The sequence below is a fragment of the Chelonia mydas genome, chromosome 16 (genome assembly GCF_015237465.2).
Source record: "Chelonia mydas isolate rCheMyd1 chromosome 16, rCheMyd1.pri.v2, whole genome shotgun sequence".
Lineage (NCBI taxonomy): Eukaryota > Metazoa > Chordata > Testudines > Cheloniidae > Chelonia > Chelonia mydas.
In genome coordinates, this window is record NC_057857.1 from 25647143 (window position 1) to 25670264 (window position 23122).

Genomic DNA, 23122 nt, shown 5'->3' on the forward strand with positions numbered 1-23122 from the left:
AGGAAATCTTAAATAAATGGGAGTTCAGGAGTGCGGCTGGTTTCTAAAAGGAACAATATTAAAAGTCACAACAGCAAACTATTCAAATGCAGAGAAAAGATAGAATAGTAAGAGACCCATATAGCTGCATCAGGACCTTTTAAATGACCTGAAAAATAAAAAAGGAATCATAAAAAAGTGGAAATAAGGACAAATTCCTAAGAATGGGTATAAAAAAAAACAGCACAACCATGTAGAAACAAATCAGAAAGGCTAAGGCACAAAATGAGTTACAACCAGGAAGGAATGTAAGACAAGAAGAAGAGGTTCTCTAAATACATTAGAAGTATGAGAATAATGAAGAAAAGTATGTCTACTACTGAAGAGGGAAGGGGAGCAAACAACAGATAATATAGAAAAGGCTGAAACGTTTGTAGCTTTTTTTGCTTCAGTCTTCATTAAAAAGATTAATTGTGACAAGATGCATAACAATATTAACAACAAAAGAAAAGGAAAACAAGACAAAGTAGGGAAATAACAGGTTAAAGAATGTTTAGATAAGTTAGATGTATTCAAGTCAGCAGGGTTGGATGAAATTCACCCTTGAGTACTTACGGAACTTGCCAAAGCAATCTCTAAGGCATTAGCTGGTGACTGAAAAAGGCAAACAAAGTGCATATCCTCAAAAAGGGGAAAAGGAATTATAGATCAGTCTGCCTTTGATACTCAAAGATACTTGAACAAATTATAAAACAATCAATTTTTTCAAACCTGGAGGATAATAAGGTGATAAGTAATAGCCATGGATTTGACATGGATTTGTCAAGAAAAAAATATCATGCCAAATTAACCTAATTTCCTTCTTTGACAGAATAACAGACATAGTGAAAGAGGGGGAAATAGTCATAATATATGTGAACTTTAGTAAGGCTTTTGACATTGTCCCACATGGCATTATCATAAGCAAACTAGAGAAATATGGCCTAGATGAAATTACTGTGTGCACAACTGTTTGAAAGACCATACTTTAAGAGTAGTTGTCAATATTTCACTGTCAAGCTGGGAAGACATATTAAGCGGGCCCTGACACTATTCAATATTTTTTATTAATGACTTGGATAATGGAATAGAGACTATGCTTATAAAATTTGTTGAGGACACCGAGCTGGGAGGGGTTGTAAGTACTTCGGAGGACAGGATTAGAATGCAAAATTATCTTCATAAATTGGAGAAAAGGTTTGAAATCAATCAGATTACATTCAGTAAAGACAAACGCAAAGTACTACACTTACAAAAGAAAAAAATCAATGCACAAACACAAAATACAGAATAACTACATACAAAGATGAGGGTTATAGTTGATCACAAATTGAATGTGAGTCAACAATGTGATGCTACAGCTAAAAAGGCAAATTAAATTTGGGAGGTATTAACAGGAGTGTCGTATGTAAGATGGGAGATAACTGCTCAGCACCTGTGAGGCATCAGCTGGGAAACTCTGTGTCCAGTTTTGGGCACCACACTTTATTACAGATGTCAACAAACTGAACAGAGTTCAGAGAAGAGCAAAAAAAAACAAAAGGTTTAGAAAACATGACCTGTGAGGAAAGGTTAATCGAATGGGGTATGATTAGTCTAAAGAAGAGACAGCTGATAACAGTCTTCAATTCTATAAAAGATTGGTAAGAGGACTCTGATTAACAGTTCTCCATGCCCACTGAAGTTAGGGCAAGAAGTAATCAGTTTATGGCTAGAGTCACAATGGAAATTTGGCATGCAATGCTCAGCATTGGCCACAATTAATTTTTAGGTGCCTAGAAAATCACTAGGATGCACAAAGCTTGAGTTCAGCACGAAGGTTCCCTACACAAAAATGAATGGGGAGAGATGGAATGGATGTGAACAAGCACTCAAAATATAATCCACAAAAGACAACTCACCTCCCTAGGCAGCTCCTCACCTAAGCTAGGCAGTGGGAGATGCCAAGCCAAGGGGTCTGTACTAAATCCCACCCCTCTCAGAGATAGCCACCTAAATCCAGGCTACAAGGAAACACCTCCTTCTGCAGGTGATACTCAGCTGCAAGCCCTTTCTTGGTGTTAGGCATCTACAACATTTTTGTGTGAGAGGGAGGATGAGGGCAACAACCTCCCTTCTGTTTGTCCACTGGTTAGTGTACTCACCTGGAAGGTGGGATACCCCCTCGTTCAAGACCCCCTTCCACTTGAGAGGCAGCATGGATCTGAACAGGGATCTGTCATTTCTCAAGTGACTGTCCTAGCTGCTGGACTATGTGATATTCTGATGCTGGGCTGCCTCAGTCTCTCCTGTGAAATCTGTTTCATTCTTGATCATGGTGGATTTTGATTTAAATCATGGTGATTTAAATTAACAATTTAAATCATCATATAATCACCAAATGGATAGCCTCCTTAAGTCATCAACTTTTCCATTTGTACTTCAGTTATTTTCTCAAGAGAGGTGCATTCTCACTGTATTGATTTATAGCTAGAGCCTTTACACTAGATTTAGTATATCTTATAGTGTGCCCTCATAGGCAGCAAAAACTATTTATATTTATTTTAAACAATTATAAAGCTTAATGTTTTCAGATTCTTAATGGTACATTTTTAGTACGCTAGAAAATGGTGAATGATATATTGCTTATTTACTACATAATTAACTTATTGTCAAGCTGCATTAGGATGGTAACTGAAATTTTATTAAACAAAACAACCTTAAATGTTTTGGATACATTAACCCCTCTTATCAAAACATTTCACATTTACAACTACATTTATTGAACACAAGGGTTAATTGTAGTCAGTGAATTAAACTGATTATTTCAGGTCAGCCTAGGAAAATTTTCAAATATGCTTAATAGAAAATAACTAGAGCTTAAGGTCTTATTCACCTCAATCTCTTGAAAATGAGACAGTCTAATAAATTAGTTAGGCTGTCCTTTAAACTTATAAAGCTAGTAGTTCTCATCCCTTCCCTCATTTTTATTGATAGACCAAAAGAGAAAGACAAGTTTCCTATTTTTCAACTCCCAATCGATTTTTCAAGTTTCAATGAATTAGTCCACATGAAGAAAATATTCTTTCTGTGCCTGCAGAAGGGGCTATTTATGTCAAAAGCTGAGTTAGTACTTCAAGAAACTCTCGTTCCAAGTGTTTAGCTGGTGACTGCCACCAGTTCAGTGGTGTGACTTTCTTTAAAACACCATCAGGTAACAGGTACTGCTTGAATAGTTCACCTACAGCCCTGAAATTTATTATTGTTGGCATGACTGATGGGGGATTATAAGATATTCATGTCTTTTCAAAGATAATTGCTAATGGCTCAGATATCTCCTCAGTCAGCTCCTTGAGTATTCTAGGATGCATTTCATCAAGCCCTGGTGACTTGAACACAACTAATTTGTCTAAGTAATTTTTAACTTGTTCTTTCCCTATTTTAGCCTCTTCTGATCCTACCTCACTTCCACTGGTATTCACTATGTTAGATGTCCAATCACCACCAACCTTCTTGGAGGGGTTTACCTGCCCGGGAAATGGCTGTCTCCTCCCCTTCAGCAGGAGGTTCATTAGCATATCCACTGACACCGAAATGCTTGGAAGAAACCCCTACTCCTGCCTTAAAGGAACAGAGTTAGTTTTCACAAGTACAGCAGGAACAACATTTTGCAAAAGTGGGGCCTGGATTGGGGAACCCTCTGTCCACCCTCTCTGTCCTCAGGAGGTCAGTTGTGTGGCTGCTCCCCTCCAGGAGGACATTTACACAGTTCCCTCTTAAAACCTGAGCCACAGGTGAGGTGCATGGGATTACAGATGCAGATCCAGCAAATTTCTCCTGGGCAAGCCTTCCCCTGTAATTAATGGGGAGACATCCCTGTACTCCCCCACATTCCTCCTTAACTTCCTTCTCTGGGCCCCCCTCTAGGACATACACCCTGTGCTCCCTAGAGTGGAATCTATCCCCTGTTCAGCTGTGGGCTCACAACTGACAGACAGAACAGACCCCCCCCACCCCTTCCCCATACTGGTAGGCATTGCACTCTCCTCCCTCTTTGAATTGGGTTTGCCTCTGGTTACAGAGCCCATGGAATCCACATCCACTGCAGCAGTCTTTAGGACTCCATCACTTTTCTCTGGGCTTTCCTCTAGGACACATTTTTCTATGCATTTTAGAGTGACTCCTGTTCCTTGCTTAACTGCAACTTCCTGGCAGCCAGCAACTTGGACAGTCTTCCTACCATCAGGCAAAACATTCCCATCCCCCCCTGGAGAAAAGCCTGTTTTAGCCTTGGGATAAGAGCTGACCTCAACCACACCCACCCTTGTCAGCAGACAGTAATTCCTCTACAGCAGTGGAGCAAAGAGACACTCTCCCATTTCCCCAGCAGTTTCTGTAACTTTACTTTTTCCTCTCTAGGGCTTCAGCACGAGATTCCTTCTTGCTGCTGCCAGACCCCATGACAGCTTGAGCCACATTAAAAAAGCCGTTCCCCAAAATAATTTGTGTAAGATTATGAGGAATCGCAACCACGGTTAATTCAGCTTGCAAATCCTCAGTTTCCATGTGCACTTCAGCAAGTGGATGGACTAGATGACCTCTTGGAGGTCCCTTCCAGCCCTACATTTCTATGATTTTATGTAGCCGATGGAGAGAGATAACAGAGACAAGCAAGTATGAAGGATACCCTTCAAGGTGAGTCATATTCTCTGATCTTGAATGATCACTGCAAACACATCCCAAATATTATGTAGACGTTACAGTATCTCTCCATTCAGTCCCTCCCAGAAACTAAAGGAACTCCTCTCTTGATCACTGAGCAAGCCTCCTTCTGGTAAGTGTGAGGGGAGGAGAGTCCTTCCCTCAAACCATCCACACAGGGACTCCTAGAAATTGATATTAATTTATCTCTTCCTTCATCTCCTGTAACGATGCTGCCTTTGGTGGGACACAACTGAGAGTATCAATTCAGGATAAATTGCTTACAGCAGGGCAGTTACAGCTCAAAGCTGGAGTTCCTTTACTATTAAGGCAAACCAAACCAGCCTAACAGAGAGGTCTTCGGTCTCACCCCACTGGCTAACCGTAAGTCATACAAGCAATTCCTTTAGACACTCCAGTTTCCCAGTATCACCACCAGTGCCACTTGTTATGGGGACAAATGGTTATGAAAACCAATACCCCAGTAAAAGAAAAATGGTTCTCTTGATCCCAAAGGACCAAGCCCCAGAGCCAGGTCAATATATGTCAGATCTTACCCACAAATCACACTTTTGCCAATCCTTTAGAATCTAAAGGTTTATTCATAAAAAGAAAAATATAGATGAGAGCTAAAATTGGTTAAATGGAATCAATTACATACAGTAATAGCAAAGTTCTCAGTTCAGGCTTGTAGCAGTGATGGAATAAACTGCAGGTTCACATCAAGTCTCTGGAGTACATCCACAGCTGGGATGGGTCATTCAGCCCTTTGTTCAGAGCTTCAGTTTGTAGCAAGGTTCCTCCAGAGGTATGAAGCAGGACTGAAGACAAAATGGAGGGGTTCCCAGGGCCTTTTATATTCTCTGCCCTGTGGAAGGACACCCCTTTGTTCTTACTGTGGAAAATCACAGCAGCAAGATGGAGTTTAGAGTCAAATGGGCAAGTCACGTGTCCATGCAACACTCAGTTCTTTACAGGCAACAGCCATTGCTCCCATGCTGCCTTGAAGGTTCCCAGGAAGACTTCTTAGGTGGATTGGAGTCTCCCAAGGTCCATTGTCAGTTAAGTGTTTCTTGACTGGACACGTAATTTGCAAATTCCTTTCTCAAGAAGCTGACCAAATGCTTCACTAAATGCTATTTAGAATCAAACACAATGAGATACAAGTACATAGCCAATATTTATAACTTCAACTACAAAAAGGCCACACATACAGACAGCATAATCATAACCAGCAAATCATAACTTTCTCAGGCACCTCACACAACAACCTTTGTACAATATTTGCTGCAAATATATAACAGTGGTTGCAACAATGATCTATACGGTCACAGTTTATGTCAATAACATCACATCCCCAGAAAATGGTTTCACTGACATTCCATTGGAGGGATCCCACGTTTATTTTTCCTCCATGACTTGAGCAAATTTGCTCATTTTGCAAGTTAAAAAAAAAAAAAAAGTGCTAGAAACTAGACCACTGATCAGTAAGTCATGCTGTACCCATTCTATATCTCTCACAGAAGCAGTACCCTGACCCACACACATAGCTCAGGTTGAGATGGTCCACAGAGATAAAGCATATTAGCACTTCTCTGAAACTGCGGCTATCTCATCTTTCATTTAAAAAACATTAACAAACAAACAAAATGTAATCCTCTAGCAATTATGGATGCAAAGAAAACTTCAAAAATTTAAACAGTGTAACTGATGCGGACACATCTATGCAAATCCGCAAAGAATAAAATAACTCAGAGGTGTCAACTGCCCCATTCATCTCACTGATATGTTAACTCCGATGCCTAAAGATGCTAATTTAAATACCATGATTGTTCAGATTTGTGATCCTCCCTGTCCATAAGAAATAAAATATTAACAATTTACTGAGAGTGACATCTCATTTTCATCCAAGTGAACGGTGTTTTGGAGATATTGCCAGATATTTTTTTTCCCATGGTCAAGCCCAAGGAGCTCAGCAGAGGTCATAGACACATTCAAGCCCCAACAACTGGGAACCAAGCAGAGCTCAGAAAGCACAGTCATATCTGCACAATGTACTCTGAGTAGTGTCTCATTTTGGTGATTCACATGGAGAAAGCTTATTTTGTGGGTGGAATTTGGAAGGGTACCAACACCTTCCCTCCGCAATTTGACCCCTAACCGATGGGTGTTTTACAGGGGTACTTACAGTGCAGTTAAGGTATGCATCACTGCCCCCCTTCATGTAAAGATTCCACAATTGTAAATTTGTTAGAAATTCTGTTGATGCACAAACCAAAATAAAGCCAGTTCAGTATTCCATAGGGGTATATGCTCTGTATTGCTAAAGAATAACGGAGTTTGAGTTTTGCTGAACTCAGTGCTCTGGAAGGGCATGAGATACCAGTGGGCAACCTTAAATAACTTCATTAACACAGAGTTGTCAGTGAACAATCAGTAAGGTAAGCACCTATATGACTTTGCATATATCCAGGAAACAGATCTGTGAGAAAGAAGATGCTTATTTTTATTTAAAGCATAGTGATTTTTCAATCCGTAAGCACTCTTTAAAAGGCTATGGAGAGGTCTCTAACATTGGTGATGAGGGAGTAGTCAACAAATCAGCCTGTTCAAAATTAATAAAGCATAGCCTCGGTAGATCACTCTGCATATCATATAACAGCCATATGTTCAAAATCTAAACTGGACCTATGGGTTAGAAAGTTACAAGGCTTGGCAGCCCTGGAAATGACAATCACCAGTTTACAGAATAAAAGGTGCATATACATTAAGCTATTGACTCTTTTTAGACCACCCAAGAAGCAGTAAAAGAATGACTTCTCAAAGTGCTTGAGTCTTCATTACATACAGAACATTTTGAAGTATCAGAGGGGTAGCCGTGTTAGTCTGTACCCACAAAACAACAAGGAGTCCGGTGGCACCTTAAAGGCTAACAGATTTATTTGGGCATAATCTTTAGTGGGTAAAAAACCCATTTGTTCTGATGCATGGAGTGAAAATTACAGATCCAGACATAAATATATATTGGCACATGAAGAGAAGGGAGTTACCTTACTGTGCCAATATATATTTATGTCTGGATCTGTAATTTTCACTCCATGCATCTGAAGAAGTGGGTTTTTTACCCACGAAAGCTTATGCCCAAATAAATCTGTTAGTCTTTAAGGTGCCACCGGACAGAACATTTTGAGTGGACTATACACATGAGCCAAAGCACTTTTACTGGGTTTTGCAGTAATACAGAAAGCTTTTTTTCCCCACCCAGTACATACTGATAATGAAGGTTGGAATAACTAATACAATCAAACAATAAAACAATTGTCCAATATACTTTAGAAATATTCCCAAACAAAAACTGAATAGTTACACAACTTGCCCTACAGAGAATACTAAGAAACAAAACAGGAGCCACAAACCTCACTGTAACACTTTTTTGTCTCTTCTCCTTGTCAGTTTTATTTTCCTTACCTACATTTTGCCAGTTACAGTTAAAGTTGCCCAGCTTTATTTATGCAAAACACTATGCATGTAAAAGACCGTTTAAAAATATGAAGATAGAATAACTGAAGTTTACAACTTGAAAGTATATCCAGCCTAAAACCCAACCAAAAAAATGCATCACCAAATTCTGCATTAGGGAAAGCAATTAAAAGCTTTTTAAAAAGGGGGTGGGGGTAATTGAATTTATGTTTTCAAGTGGATCCGAAATAACAAAATTTTTAAAAAGCTAAAATCTGAACAATCATTTAAGGAAGGTTCTAACACACCTACCACACAATGGCCCCAAAAGACAAACTAAAAGAATGCACACAAAACTTACAAATACAAGTATTCCATTACATACAATGCCCCCAAATCCAAAAAATGACCTTTCAACCACAAGTCTTCCTTAGTGCAGGGTATTTTAAAAAGCGTCTGAACGACAAGGAAGTTTTCACAGTGTAGTCACATCACCGAAGCAATAAAACATGTCAGTAAAATAAATTTTATTACATTTGTATATTATTAAATATACATATTTGTGAGATGGTGTCAATTCAATCAACTGCAGAGCAATGTGATACATTGCATTTAGCAAGCATCTTTCACAATCTCATCTGTACTCTATTCACAAATTCACTTGCCTCAGGATTTACTCTACCATTTCAAACCTTCTGAGCAGCTTAAAAAAGTTGACTGTCACAATAGTTCTCTATTTCACAAATATGTAATTTCCTTCCAAATATACATTTGTCTACAGTACACTACAGATAATATGCAATCATACACAAAGTGTAAGGTCACATGCCTCACAACCCATCATGACTAGTAAACAAGAGCTTATACCACTGGACAAGAGAAATTCTAGGTTTTCAGTGAGATATGGTGCACTTGCTTCTAACACTAACAGGTCCAAAAAGCAGAACTTTGAAATCATGATGAGTTTATGACACAGGCATTTTATGAGTGCCAAGGATAAATCATCTCTGGCAGGAATGACATATTCCCTGGAGTCATCTTCCCTCTGGAAATGCCCCATCCTCATTTCAGGTGCTCATACAGCTGACCTCTGGCTAGTATGTTTCTGAACATATATATTTAATTAACGTGTTGTTTAGGTCATAAAGGCCATTTCACAATCCACACTTCCAAAGCAAGGGAATGTGGATCTCTCTAGTGGCTGTGAGGGACAGGCACCCCTATCGCTTCCTAGTTTCACTGAGTTTAAGACCAGAAGGGACCATTAGACTCCTAGTTTGACCTCCTGTATGCCACACGCCATTACTTTTCACCCAGATATCACTATATTAAGCCCAAACCCTTTAATCAGAGTCAGACTAAAACATTTCAGTCCTCAGGAGACTAAACTGTATGCCAGTAGGACAAAACGGGGAGAGATTAAGATACCATGAATGCCCCTACAATGTCAGAGAATCGATTAGGAGTGATATGCCCAGATCTTGGCAGGTAAATCACACCCCATGCTGCAAACAAAGGCAAAAAGCCACCAAAGTCCCAACTAATGGGGGGAAATTCTGTTATATTTTCTGTAGAAGTTGGTATTTCCACTACCACCACCACAATGGTCTCCCTCCAAGAGCAAACATAGTGAGGGAATCAGGAGGGACTCCAATAGCTGTCAACAAATAATAAACCAAACCTGTATATCCATGGATTTTCATAGTCTAGCTGTGTGCACAAAACCAGGCTCATATTACTATTAACCGTCCTTATTCCTCCCCCCTTTATTTGATTCACCAACCCATTACATCTTCCTTAGACACAGGCCTAGTATACATTAAAAAAGTGGTGCTAATTTAACTAAATTGATTTCAAATCAGTCTAGTCAAACTGGGGCAAATTCCCAGCATAAATGCATTTACACTGGATTAACCCTCACTTCAATCAGTTTAGTTTAATTTGATAATTTAAAAATGATGTAAACTGGTGAACCTTTTCTAATATAGCGGTGCCCTAAGATTGTAAATCTAAGAGAGGAACACTGTATTGTTTGGGGGTTTGGGGCTTTTTTGGGGAGTAGAAAGAGAGAAGAGTATCTGTGTAATCATAGCTCTATAACCTGCATCCTTCACTGGCCCTCCCTTTCCAAGTGTATGTTATATCTACATTTATAAGTCCCTCAGAGTACAGACCCATCTTCTAAGTGTTTCACAGAGAAAGCAGGTATAGTTACAGGCACTATAAAATAAATAAATTTGCAGTGGGAACACACTGGCATGTTCTAGAGCTTTCCACAGTGACTGCTTCATAATTAGTATATTTTTTTACTCAGTTTCATTCTCATTTTCAAATCATTGCCCACTTCTTAAAACACAGACACTTGCCCCAACCAGTCAATACACTACCCCATCTGTAACCGGCTCCAATCCCACCAGGCCAAATTTCAGAATTCCCCTTGCTGTCCAGCAGCACGACTCCACCTCACTACAGCAGTTCAACATGACCCCTTGATTTTTAACCCTCTTTCATAAACTTGTCCCACACAACAGCTTCCGTTACACTGCCCCCGCTCCAGCCAACCCTTCCCGCCCCACCGACGGCCCAAACAACCCCCACGACCGCCCAGGGGTCTGCCGGCGGAGTGAGATGGAAGAAGGCCCACAGCTCCCGTCTCTGCTCAAGGCGGGAAGAGTGGGAGCCCCCTCAGTATAGTAATGCCCACACCCTCCGGCCGCCGGGGAGCCCAACACTGTGGACACGCCCCGCGCCTCACGGGAGACCCCACCCCCGAGCCCGCCGCCTCAGTTACCGTTGGGCGATGCTGAGGAATCGTGTGGAAGCATCTTGGGCGCTATTCAGCTCCATCGGAGTTGCGCGCCGCTCATGCCTTCGGCTCCACCGTCAGGAACCGGTTCTCCCGCCGGGAGTAGCGACCGACAGTGGCTCAGCTCAGAGAACATTCCGTCCCCCGGGCGGTGCGACCCAACCCGACCCGGAGTCTCCCTCCATCCCCCAGCGCATCAATCACAGCTCGCCAAACCACCTACCAGCTTGCTCCGCCCCAGCTGTTCCCACAGACCCCTCCCCCCCAGCGGTGCATAGTGGGATGTGTAGTTCTGAGGCCGAAGCAGCCTGAGGGGAGCTTCCGGCTGCGGCGCGGGGTTCCTAGGTTAGGAATACAAACATGATTTACAAGGTCCCTGGCAGACAACCTCCAAATCACGCCCTGCTGTAGCGGTCTGCAAGATTCATCCAGCCGCTTTGCTCCACGACAGCGTCCTGTGCGCCTTTCATATAGTACATAATGTGTGACAAAGGCCACCAATGAGGAACATACAAAAATTACCCCGGTGGGAGGCTGAAAATAGTGTAGGATCCCCTCCCCTGGGCAGCTGGTTGGTGGATGCCCTGGTAAACCATATATATAGTCAGAGGGTCATTTGTTTACAAACTACAGGCTTCACTGCAGTCCAGTCTTCAACAAATTTCAGTTGCAATTTACTCCAAATTACAACTCTTCTGTGCTCTGCCAAACTGCTGGGGGGTGCTCGACCCCTGGCTCTGCCCCAGGCCTCACCCCCACTGCACTCCTTCCCCTGTATCAAAAGCTTTGCTAAAGTCAAGGTATATCACACACACCGCTTTCCCCATATCCACAGAGCCAGTCATCTCGTCATAGAAGGCAATTAGATTAGTCAGGCATGACTTGCCCTTGGTGAATCCATGCTGACTGTTCCCGATCACTTTCCTCTCCTCAAAGTTTTTTAAAATTGATTCCTTGAGCGCCTGCTCCATGATTTTTCCAGGGACTGAGGTGAGGCTGACTGACCTGTAGTTCCCCAGATCCTCCTCCTTCCCTTTTTTAAAGATGGGCGCTACATTAGCCTTTTTCCAGTCATCTGGGACCTCCCCCAGTTCGCCATGAGTTTTCAGAGATAATGGCCAATGGCTCTGCAATCACATGTGCCAACTCCTTTAGCATCTTCAGATGCAGTGCATCCAGCCTCATGGACCTGTGCTCATTCAAGTTTTCTAAATAGTCCTGAACCACTTCTTTCTCCACAGAGGGCTGGTCACCTTCTCCCCATACTGTGCTGCCCAGTGCAGTAGTCTGGGAGCTGACCTTATTCGTGAAGACAGAGGCAAAAAAAGCATCAGTCCCTTAGAATTTGTTCTACCTACTTATGCTAAACAATCTGTTCCATCTTGCATTTAGCTGTGACACTCAGAGTACCTTTCCCAGACCTAAAGAAGAACTCTGAGCTAGTCTACACTAAAGCTGTAAGTCAACCTAAGGCTATGTCTACACTGGCACCTGAATGACAAAACTTTTGTCTTTCAGAGGTGTTAAAAAAACACACACACGCACACCCCCAAAAGATAAAAATATTGCTGACGCCAAGCACCAGTATGAACAACGCTTTGACGGCAGGAGCGCTCTCCTGCCAACAAAGCTAACCCTGCTCGTTGAGGGTGGAAGTTTTTTGTTGGCAGGAGAGCCGACAAAACAGCAGGTAGACTGCGCACCTTTTAGCGGCACAGCTGTAGCGACACAACTGTGTCGCTAAAACCTGCGTAGTATAGACATAGCCATAGTTACGCTACTTCCGTTGCATAACTGAAGTCGACGTAACTTAGGTCGACTTACAGCTGTGTCTACACCATGCTCTGTCAACGGGAGACACTCTCCTGCCGACTTACCTTACGCTTCTAGGGGAGCTGGTGTACAGACATCGATGGGAGCGGGCTCTGCCATTGACTTAGCAGGTCTTCACCAGACCCACTAAATTGACACTGCTGCATCAGTCGCAGAAGTGCTGATTTAGCTGTAAGTATAGACATGCCCTCTGTGTGGCTTGAAAGCTTGTCTCTCTCATGAACAGAAGTCGGTTCAATAACAGATATTATCTCACCCACCTTGTCTCTCTAATAAGCCTAACTATACGCAGTTAGCCTGATATCAATCTTGGGCAAAATAACAGAAATGTCAATATAGGATTAAATTCATAAACTATTAAAGAATAGGAATATAATTAATGCCAGCCATCATGGTTATATGGAAAATAGGGTTGTTTGATAAGACATGATTTAATTCTTTGAGGAGGTTTCAAGTTAGGTTGATAAAAGTAACTGCAAAGATGCAATATACCAGTGCCTCATGACATTCTCATTCAAAAATTAGCTCTATACAGTATCAGTAATCCACATGTTAAATGGATTAAGCACTAGCTAACTGACTGATCTCAAGATGTATTCAATGGGGAGTCATAGCTGAAAAAAAAATTTAATAGGGTTTCACAAACATCAGTTCTAGGCCCGACACTATTTAACATGTTCATCAATGATCTAGAAGTATATATAAAAATCACTGCTGATAATATTTGCAGATGACAAAGATTGGTAAATATTGAGGACAGGACAGAGCAATCTGGATCACTTGGTAAACTGTGCCCATTCACACAGAATGCTTTTTAGTTCAGCTAATGCAAAGATACACATCTAGGAGCAAAGAATGCAGGTTACTTCTGGTCTCAAATTCTATCTATCTATACATTATCTGTAATCCACTACAAAAAGCAATAGGCATTATGGTGGACAGTTCAACTAAAAAATTTCTTCACTGTGAAGCAGTGGTCAAAAAATATCAAACAAGAATAGCATGAATTAAGAATAACACTGAAAATATATAATGCCATCATATTATTTTGTATTTAGCATTTTATATGTTAGTATAGTCAATGGTTGGAGATAGTATACTGGATTAGATGGATCAGTGGTCTGATCCAGCATACCAGACAACATTGGTTTCATACTTCATTCTTCTCATTTATTATTTGTATTATCATAGTGCCTGGGGCCCTAGTAATAGACCAGGACACCATTGTGCTAGGCGCTGTATAAACACAAACCAAAAAGATAGTCTCTCCCCTTAGGTGCTTACAGACTAAGTACTGTTGTCTCTTGTCTAAGTATAACAATATATAGAAATACACAGACGGGAATTCAAATAAACAATAAGACAATATTGGTCAGCGTAGTAGAGTGGTCTCTGCACACTATGCGCCTAACCACTGTCAAGTATTCTGTAGGCATCACAACACAGTAGAGTTTTGAGGAGGGGTTTGAAGGTGGAAAATGAGGTACCTTTGCACATGTTTATAGGGAGGGTGTCCCAAAAGGATGGAGCAGCATGGGAGAAAGTACAAAGGTGTTTGAAAATTTAACAAGTGGGCATTGGAGGCTGGCATCGTGGGCTGATCGGAGGTGAGCTTCAACAGCTCAGTAATGAATAACAAATTATATTAACTAAGTGCCTACAAAACTCACAATAGCCATTATTTCCAGATGGCCCAGGCTGAAATTTATCTAATGTCAACAAAAAGAATGGTTATGTAGCTACAATTGAAAACTGTACAATTTACAACTTACCTGAAAACTGCAAAGCTTGTTCATGAGGCACAAAACTAACCAACAAAGGAACAGCAGCCACTCTGATACATGAATTAGGGTGGGTCACCTAGCCATGGACATCCTCTTTGAGTATTTAGAAACTAATTATCATCATTTTAATAGACTATATCATTTACACGTTTTGGAAACTACAGGAATTAGATAAGTAGTACTAGAGACCCATGTTGCTTTTCAAAGTGGTTTTGAAAACTGTTTAAGAACTGCTTCATAACCTAATGCAAAACATTTCCTAATATCACCATATTTGGCCTGTCCTCTGCATAAGGTAATTTATTTCTAACAAGCCACTGTTTAAAAATTTCATCAAAAGTGGACATTTTGAAATAATCAGCTGTACATTCACTGTGTGCACAAAGAATGATCATGTGAATAGTGCCTTCTCTTCCTTGTAACAACAGATATTATGAAAATTACAACATGATATAGAAGAATAGTGCAATGTACAAATAATAGCTACTACAAACACAGGATGGGATACATTATTTTTGGGCAGAGGTCTAATAAAATGCACTTAAATATTGCTAAGAGAAAGATACAGTGGTATTTTATATGAGTAGCTAAAACATTTAATTTAACTGTTTCATTGAGGAAGAAGCAATTCTCATAGCGATAATTTTTTTTAAAGGTGTCAGATCAAGAAAAATATTACTTTTTACTCTCGGGTATCTTTCAAGGCCATGAGGATCCTTCTCCCTTTATTTTTCTCAACTTACATTGATATACACTTACTCACTCACACCTCGCTTCCTCTTCAACAACTATACAAGTTCCATGATCATAGGGTTGCCAGGTGTCCAGTTTTTGTCTGGAATGCCCAGTCAAAAAGGGACCCTGGCGGCTCCAGTCAGCACTGCTGACCGGGCCATTAAAAGTCCAGTCAGTAGCGCAGTGGGGCTAAGGCAGGCTCCCTGCCTGCTGTGGCTCTGAGAGGCTTTCAGACACAGCGGCATGTCCTCCCTCAGGCTCCTATGGGTAGGAGCTGCCGGGGGGCTCTGCACACTGCCCCTGCCCCAAGCACCAGCTCTGCAGCTCCCATTGGCCAGGAACCGGGGCCAATGGGAGCTGTGGGGGTGGCACCTGCGGAAGAGGCAGTGCGCAGAACTGCCTGGCCGCGCCTCCACGTAGGAACCAGAGGAGGGTCATGCCATTGCTTCCAGGAGCTGCTTGAGGTAAGCACCACCAGGAGCCTGCACCCCTGACCCTCTCCCACACCCCAACCCCCCACCCCAGCCCTGATCCCCCTCCCGCACTCCGAAGCCCTTGGCTCATGCCCTACCCTCCTACACCCCAAACCCCTCATCTCCAGCCACAACCCAGAGCCCACACCCCCAGCCAGAGCCCACACACCCCTCCTCACTCCAACCCCTGCTGCAGCCTGGAGCCCGCTCCTGCACTCCAAACTCCACATCCCCAGCCCCACACCCCAACCCTCTGCCCCAGCCCAGAGCCCCCTCCCACACCCCGAACCCTTCATTCCTGGCCCCACCCTGGAACCTGCATCCCCAGCCCAGAGCCCATACCCCCTCCCACACCCCAACCCCCTGCCTCAGCCTGGAACCCCCTCCCATACTACAAACCCCTGGGCTCCACCCCTCAGCCTGGAGCCCCCTCCTGCAAACCCCTCATCCCCCACCCCAGAGCCTGCACCCGCAGCCCTCACCCACTCCCGCAACCCAACCCCTGAGCCAGCCCAGTGAAAATGAGTGAATGAGTGAGGGTAAGGAGAGCAAGTGACAGAGGGAGGGGAGAATAGAGTGAGCGGGGGCAGGGCCTCGGAGAAGGGGCAGGGCCTTGGAGGAAGGGTGGGACAAAGATGTTTGGTTTTGTGTGAGTAGAAAGTTGGCAACCCTACATGATCACCATACAGAGCTACTACTAAACCTCAGAGTGCGAACCTTGGTCAAGGACCCACACACAACAACATAGCATCACAGATTTTGGCTATATGGAGACAATGTTTTACAGACTTTCAGATAAGATATGAAACTGAGATCCTGACCAACTGTTGTAATTAAGGGTTTCAGAGTAACAGCCGTGTTAGTCTGTATTCGTAAAAAGAAAAGGAGTACTTGTGGCACCTTAGAGACTAACCAGTTTATTTGAGCATGAGCTTTCGTGAGCTACAGCTCACTTCATCGGATGCATAGCATATCGTGGAAACTGCAGAAGACATTATATACACACAGAGACCATGAAACAAAACTTCCTCCCACCCCACTCTCCTGCTGGTAACAGCTTATCTAAAGTGATCATCAAGTAGAGCCATTTCCAGCACAAATCCAGGTTTTCTCACCCTTCCCCCCCCCCCCCCACACACACACATACAAACTCACTCTCCTGCTGGTAATAGCCCATCCCTCTTTGAAACCTCTCTTTATAATGCGCATGATAATCAAGGTGGGTCATTTCCAGCACTAATCCAGGTTTTCTCACCCCCCCCACACACACCCCCCTCCAAAAACCACACACACAAACTCACTCTCCTGCTGGCAATAGCTCATCTTACAATGTGCACAGCAATAATCCAAGTTTAACCAGAACGTCTTGGGGGGGGGTTGTAGGAAAAAAACAAGGGGAGATAGGCTACCTTGCATAATGACTTAGCCACTCCCAGTCTCTATTCAAGCCCAAATTAATAGTATCCAATTTGCAAATGAATTCCAATTCAGCAGTTTCTCGCTGGAGTCTGGATTTGAAGTTTTTTTGCTTTAAGATAGCGACCCTCATGTCTGTGATTGCGTGACCAGAGAGATTGAAGTGTTCTCCAACTGGTTTATGAATGTTATAATTCTTGACATCTGATTTGTGTCCATTTATTCTTTTACGTAGAGACTGTCCAGTTTGACCAATGTACATGGCAGAGGGGCATTGCTGGCACATGATGGCATATATCACATTGGTGGATGTGCAGGTGAACGAGCCTCTGATAGTGTGGCTGATGTTGTTAGGCCCTGTGATGGTGTCCCCTGAATAGATATGTGGGCACAGTTGGCAACGGGCTTTGTTGCAAGGATAGGTTCCTGGGTTAGTGGTTCTGTTGTGTGGTATGTGGTTGTTGGTGAGTATTCGCTTCAGGTTGGGGGGCTGTCTGTAGGCAAGGACTGGCCTTTCTCCCAAGATTTGTGAGAGTGTTGGGTCATCCTTCAGGATAGGTTGTAGATCCTTAATAATGCGTTGGAGCGGTTTTAGTTGGGGGCTGAAGGTGATGGCTAGTGGCGTTCTGTTATTTTCTTTGTTAGGCCTGTCCTGTAGTAGGTGACTTCTGGGAACTCTTCTGGCTCTATCAATCTGTTTCTTCACTTCCGCAGGTGGGTATTGTAGTTGTAAGAATGCTTGATAGAGATCTTGTAGGTGTTTGTCTCTGTCTGAGGGGTTGGAGCAAATGCGGTTGTATCGCAGAGCTTGGCTGTAGACGATGGATCGTGTGGTGTGGTCAGGGTGAAAGCTGGAGGCATGTAGGTAGGAATAGCGGTCAGTAGGTTTCCGGTATAGGGTGGTGTTGATGTGACCATCGTTTATTAGCACTGTAGTGTCCAGGAAGTGGATCTCTTGTGTGGACTGGACCAGGCTGAGGTTGATGGTGGGATGGAAATTGTTGAAAGCAGCATCACTTGCCCCATAACCTCAGCCGTGCAGAACACAATGCCATCCACAGCCTCAGAAACAACTCTGACATCATAATCAAAAAGGCTCACAAAGGAGGTGCTGTTGTCATCATGAATAGGTCGGAATATGAACAAGAGGCTGCTCGGCAGCTCTCCAACACCACTTTCTACAAGCCATTACCCTATGATCCCACTGAGAGTTACCAAAAGCATCTACAGCATTTGCTCAAGAAACTTCCTGAAAAAGCACAAGATCAAATCCGCACAGACACACCCCTGGAACCCCGACCTGGGATATTCTATCTACTACCCAAGATCCATAAACCTGGAAATCCTGGGCGCCCCATCATCTCAGGCATTGGCACCCTGACAGCAGGATTGTCCGGCTATGTAGACTCACTCCTCAGGCCCTACGCTACCAGCACTCCCAGCTACCTTCGAGACACCACTGACTTCCTGAGGAAACTACAATCCATTGGTGATCTTCCTGATAACACCATCCTGGCCACTATGGATGTAGAAGCCCTCTACACCAACATTCCACACAAAGATGGACTACAAGCCATCAAGAACACTATCCCCGATAATGTCACGGCTAACCTGGTGGCTGAACTTTGTGACTTTGTCCTTACCCATAACTATTTTACATTTGGGGACAATGTATACCTTCAGATGAGCGGCACTGCTATGGGTACCCGCATGGCCCCACAGTATGCCAACATTTTTATGGCTGATTTAGAACAACGCTTCCTCAGCTCTCGTCCCCTAACGCCCCTACTTTACTTGCGCTATATTGATGACATCTTCATCATCTGGACCCATGGAAAAGAAGCCCTTGAGGAATTCCACCATGATTTCAACAATTTCCATCCCACCATCAACCTCAGCCTGGTCCAGTCCACACAAGAGATCCACTTCCTGGACACTACAGTGCTAATAAACGATGGTCACATCAACACCACCCTATACCGGAAACCTACTGACCGCTATTCCTACCTACATGCCTCCAGCTTTCACCCTGACCACACCACACGATCCATCGTCTACAGCCAAGCTCTGCGATACAACCGCATTTGCTCCAACCCCTCAGACAGAGACAAACACCTACAAGATCTCTATCAAGCATTCTTACAACTACAATACCCACCTGCGGAAGTGAAGAAACAGATTGATAGAGCCAGAAGAGTTCCCAGAAGTCACCTACTACAGGACAGGCCTAACAAAGAAAATAACAGAACGCCACTAGCCGTCACCTTCAGCCCCCAACTAAAACCCCTCCAACGCATTATTAAGGATCTACAACCTATCCTGAAGGATGACCCAACACTCTCACAAATCTTGGGAGAAAGGCCAGCCCTTGCCTACAGACAGCCCCCCAACCTGAAGCGAATACTCACCAACAACCACATACCACACAACAGAACCACTAACCCAGGAACCTATCCTTGCAACAAAGCCCGTTGCCAACTGTGCCCACATATCTATTCAGGGGACACCATCACAGGGCCTAACAACATCAGCCACACTATCAGAGGCTCGTTCACCTGCACATCCACCAATGTGATATATGCCATCATGTGCCAGCAATGCCCCTCTGCCATGTACATTGGTCAAACTGGACAGTCTCTACGTAAAAGAATAAATGGACACAAATCAGATGTCAAGAATTATAACGTTCATAAACCAGTCGGAGAACACTTCAATCTCTCTGGTCACGCAATCACAGACATGAGGGTCGCTATCTTAAAGCAAAAAAACTTCAAATCCAGACTCCAGCGAGAAACTGCTGAATTGGAATTCATTTGCAAATTGGATACTATTAACTTGGGCTTGAATAGAGACTGGGAGTGGCTAAGTCATTATGCAAGGTAGCCTATCTCCCCTTGTTTTTTTCCTACAAACCCCCCCCCAAGACGTTCTGGTTAAACTTGGATTATTGCTGTGCACATTGTAAGATGAGCTATTGCCAGCAGGAGAGTGAGTTTGTGTGTGTGGTTTTTGGAGCGGGGGGGGTGTGGGGGGGGTGAGAAAACCTGGATTAGTGCTGGAAATGACCTACCTTGATTATCATGCGCATTATAAAGAGAGGTTTCAAAGAGGGATGGGCTATTACCAGCAGGAGAGTGAGTTTGTATGTGTGGGGGGGGGGGGGGAAGGGTGAGAAAACCTGGATTTGTGCTGGAAATGGCTCTACTTGATGATCACTTTAGATAAGCTGTTACCAGCAGGAGAGTGGGGTGGGAGGAAGTTTTGTTTCATGGTCTCTGTGTGTATATAATGTCTTCTGCAGTTTCCACGATATGCTATGCATCCGATGAAGTGAGCTGTAGCTCACGAAAGCTCATGCTCAAATAAACTGGTTAGTCTCTAAGGTGCCACAAGTACTCCTTTTCTTTTTGTTGTAATTAAAGATCCCATAATGCCTTTTGCTAGAGCAGGGGATATTGTCTTTGTAATTATCCAAATTATCATTTGACCTACTGCCTACTTATATTCAGTCTGTAGTTTAAATTGTGTATAGACTTTACTTCTTTTAGTATTGCTGTGTATTGTTAAATATCTGCAGCACTCCACACTAGTAGTGTCTGAATTTCAAGGATGGATTAAATGAACCCTGTGTGTATTCTTATGCAGTCTGGAATAATTAGGGTGCACACTTATTTTACTATTCCCAATATAATTTCTGGCATACAGTATTTAATTTTCTTCAATATCTGATTTTAATGAAGAAGAGACGTTCTAGGGGTAACGGAAGAAGTTTAGTCTCCAGGGCCCATACAATTCTTGGCCTCTCTGATGAGTCTGCCAATTAGCACAAAGCATGGTGGCAAGTTTGTGATGTGAGAGCTGCAACTGAGCCCAACCAAACTCATGTTATATTGGGTTCATCAAACATCCATTAAATGAGAGAAACCTTTAACTCTTACAGATCTGGGCTAGATCCAAACTGGTAACATTGTAGTGAAAAGGTCTATAGCACATTAGCAACATCTTGAAGCATCCAGTCCTCCTGAAGAGGGGTAAGTTTATTAGATCAAGTTCTGACTTTTTGGATTTTACATAGGCAGAAACTGCCATGCTTTGGCCACACAGGGTATATCTACACTGCATCTGGGAGCTTGCCTCTCAGCCCAGGTGGACAGATAAACATTATCTCTGCTTGAGCTAGCATGCTAAAAATAGCAATATGGCTATTACAGCAAAAATGGCAGCATAGGCTAGCCAACCAAGCATGGACCCTGGGAGACAGGCGGGCTGGAACTCAGGCAGCTAGCCCAAACTGCTGCCTGTGCTGCAATGTCCACACTGCTATTTTTAGTGCATTAGCTCAAGAGCTAGCTTGAATCTGTCTACCGCTGTTGGGAGACACACTCCCACCCATTGGGTAGATGTACCCACAGGCAAACTCCAACACAGTGCTCTCAGTGGCCTTCAAAACAATAACTACAATTAAGCGTCCCACCCTGTCCTTAAAAGGATGGCTCCCATTAACCAATACACAAATAAAACAATTGTTAAACTCAACATCTAAATATTATATTTTGCAACATAAACTTATTTCAACAATAAGTCATTTTAGAATTTTCATGTTAATTTAAGACAGTGCCATTATATATATTTTCCTACACTGGTCATCATCAAAATTTGAACACATAACTTTCAGAGCCATAGCACAAACACCTTTTAGTTCAGCTGCAGGAGTAGCTGGCTGTTAGCCTCTATGTGTACCAGCCTGTAGAAGGAGATGTAGACACAACTATTTGTGAGACAACCTTGTAATGCTGGGTCTCAGGCTGCCTAGGTTCTACTCCTGGCTCTAGGAGCAGAATGTGGTATAGTGGTTAGAGACAGATGAGCCAAACAATATGGCATTTACCTTCTGAAAGGCAGTGCAGCAACATGGATGAGACTGGGGTCTGCTATTTTAGAGGCTAGGGTCCTATTTCCTGAAGTCATTTTGTGCAACCTCTCAGTTATCTCATGTGATCCTGGGAGCCCCTCAAGCCAACTGGCAGAGTGACCACCATACTGTAACTCATATCAGGCCTCACACATTCATTATCTCAACATATATGGGTTGTGTACAAAGAGTTATATATGTGTTCGGGAAATATGTTCTTAAAATACATTTGGGAGGTAGGGCATAAACCCAGCCTGACCTATGCAAAAGAATGTATATTTACTTGTCTGACCAGCTTGATTAACAATGAAAAGTACATTTACATATAAGGTAAACAAAGACATCAAGCTAACAACCAGGAGAGAAGACAGTTTGGAGATCCTAATAAGGGACAAAATCTGCACCCAAGAAGACTGCCTGGCTCTTGAGGCATAGAAAATGGACTTTGGATAATATAAGGGGAGCACAAAAAACCCCAAAACACGTTAGTTACACCATCACTTAGGGAACAAAGGGCACAGAACCTTTTGATTCTGTGAATTCATGCTTTGTCCATTGAATACCTGTGTTTTCATTCTTTGTTCATGCAAGGCCTACAACTTGTAAAATAGATGAATGATAGTTCCTCTGCAAAGGCAGGTATGAGTCCTGGGTGGTTTAATAATGGTATGACATTCATAGAAATATTAACATTGGTCAGCAGAAAAGCTGGAACTAGAAGTCATGGTTGCCTGGCTTGTAGTTCAGTGCATGTTTCCCAAGGCTAAAAGATATTTATTTTTAAGAGAGAGTGGAATACAGACAGAGATGCACACTTTGATAAAGCTGTGAAACAAATGAATATCATGTGAGATTCATAACACTTGGCAGCTCTGCAGATATGTAGATGATTTCAGGCTATTTTAAGTGTTCTAGATGATAGAAGAAAAGTATACTTAAAACAGTTTCTGAACAATTTAAAAACTGTTAACACTTGTTAATCTCCAATGTGAATGGACCCCAAATA

General features: G+C 42.8%; 1 protein-coding gene across 7 annotated transcripts in view; it reads right to left on the bottom strand.

The window, feature by feature from the left end:
• Positions 1–23122, bottom strand: part of GARNL3 (GTPase activating Rap/RanGAP domain like 3) — a 227851-nt gene that overhangs the window by 186198 nt on the left and 18531 nt on the right. For 3 of the 7 annotated variants that reach the window (XM_043530544.1, XM_037879518.2, XM_037879519.2), the window contains exon 1: positions 10949–11193. The exons of 3 other annotated variants lie outside the window; for them this stretch is intronic. Coding sequence is in view for 2 of the 4 variants with exons in the window: in XM_037879518.2 (XP_037735446.1) it covers positions 10949–11004 (56 nt within the window). In the remaining 2 variants the exon portion in view is untranslated. Of the gene's footprint in view, positions 1–10544; positions 10656–10948; positions 11194–23122 lie in introns of those variants that run through there. One more of the 7 variants, XM_043530546.1, reaches the window with a different exon arrangement.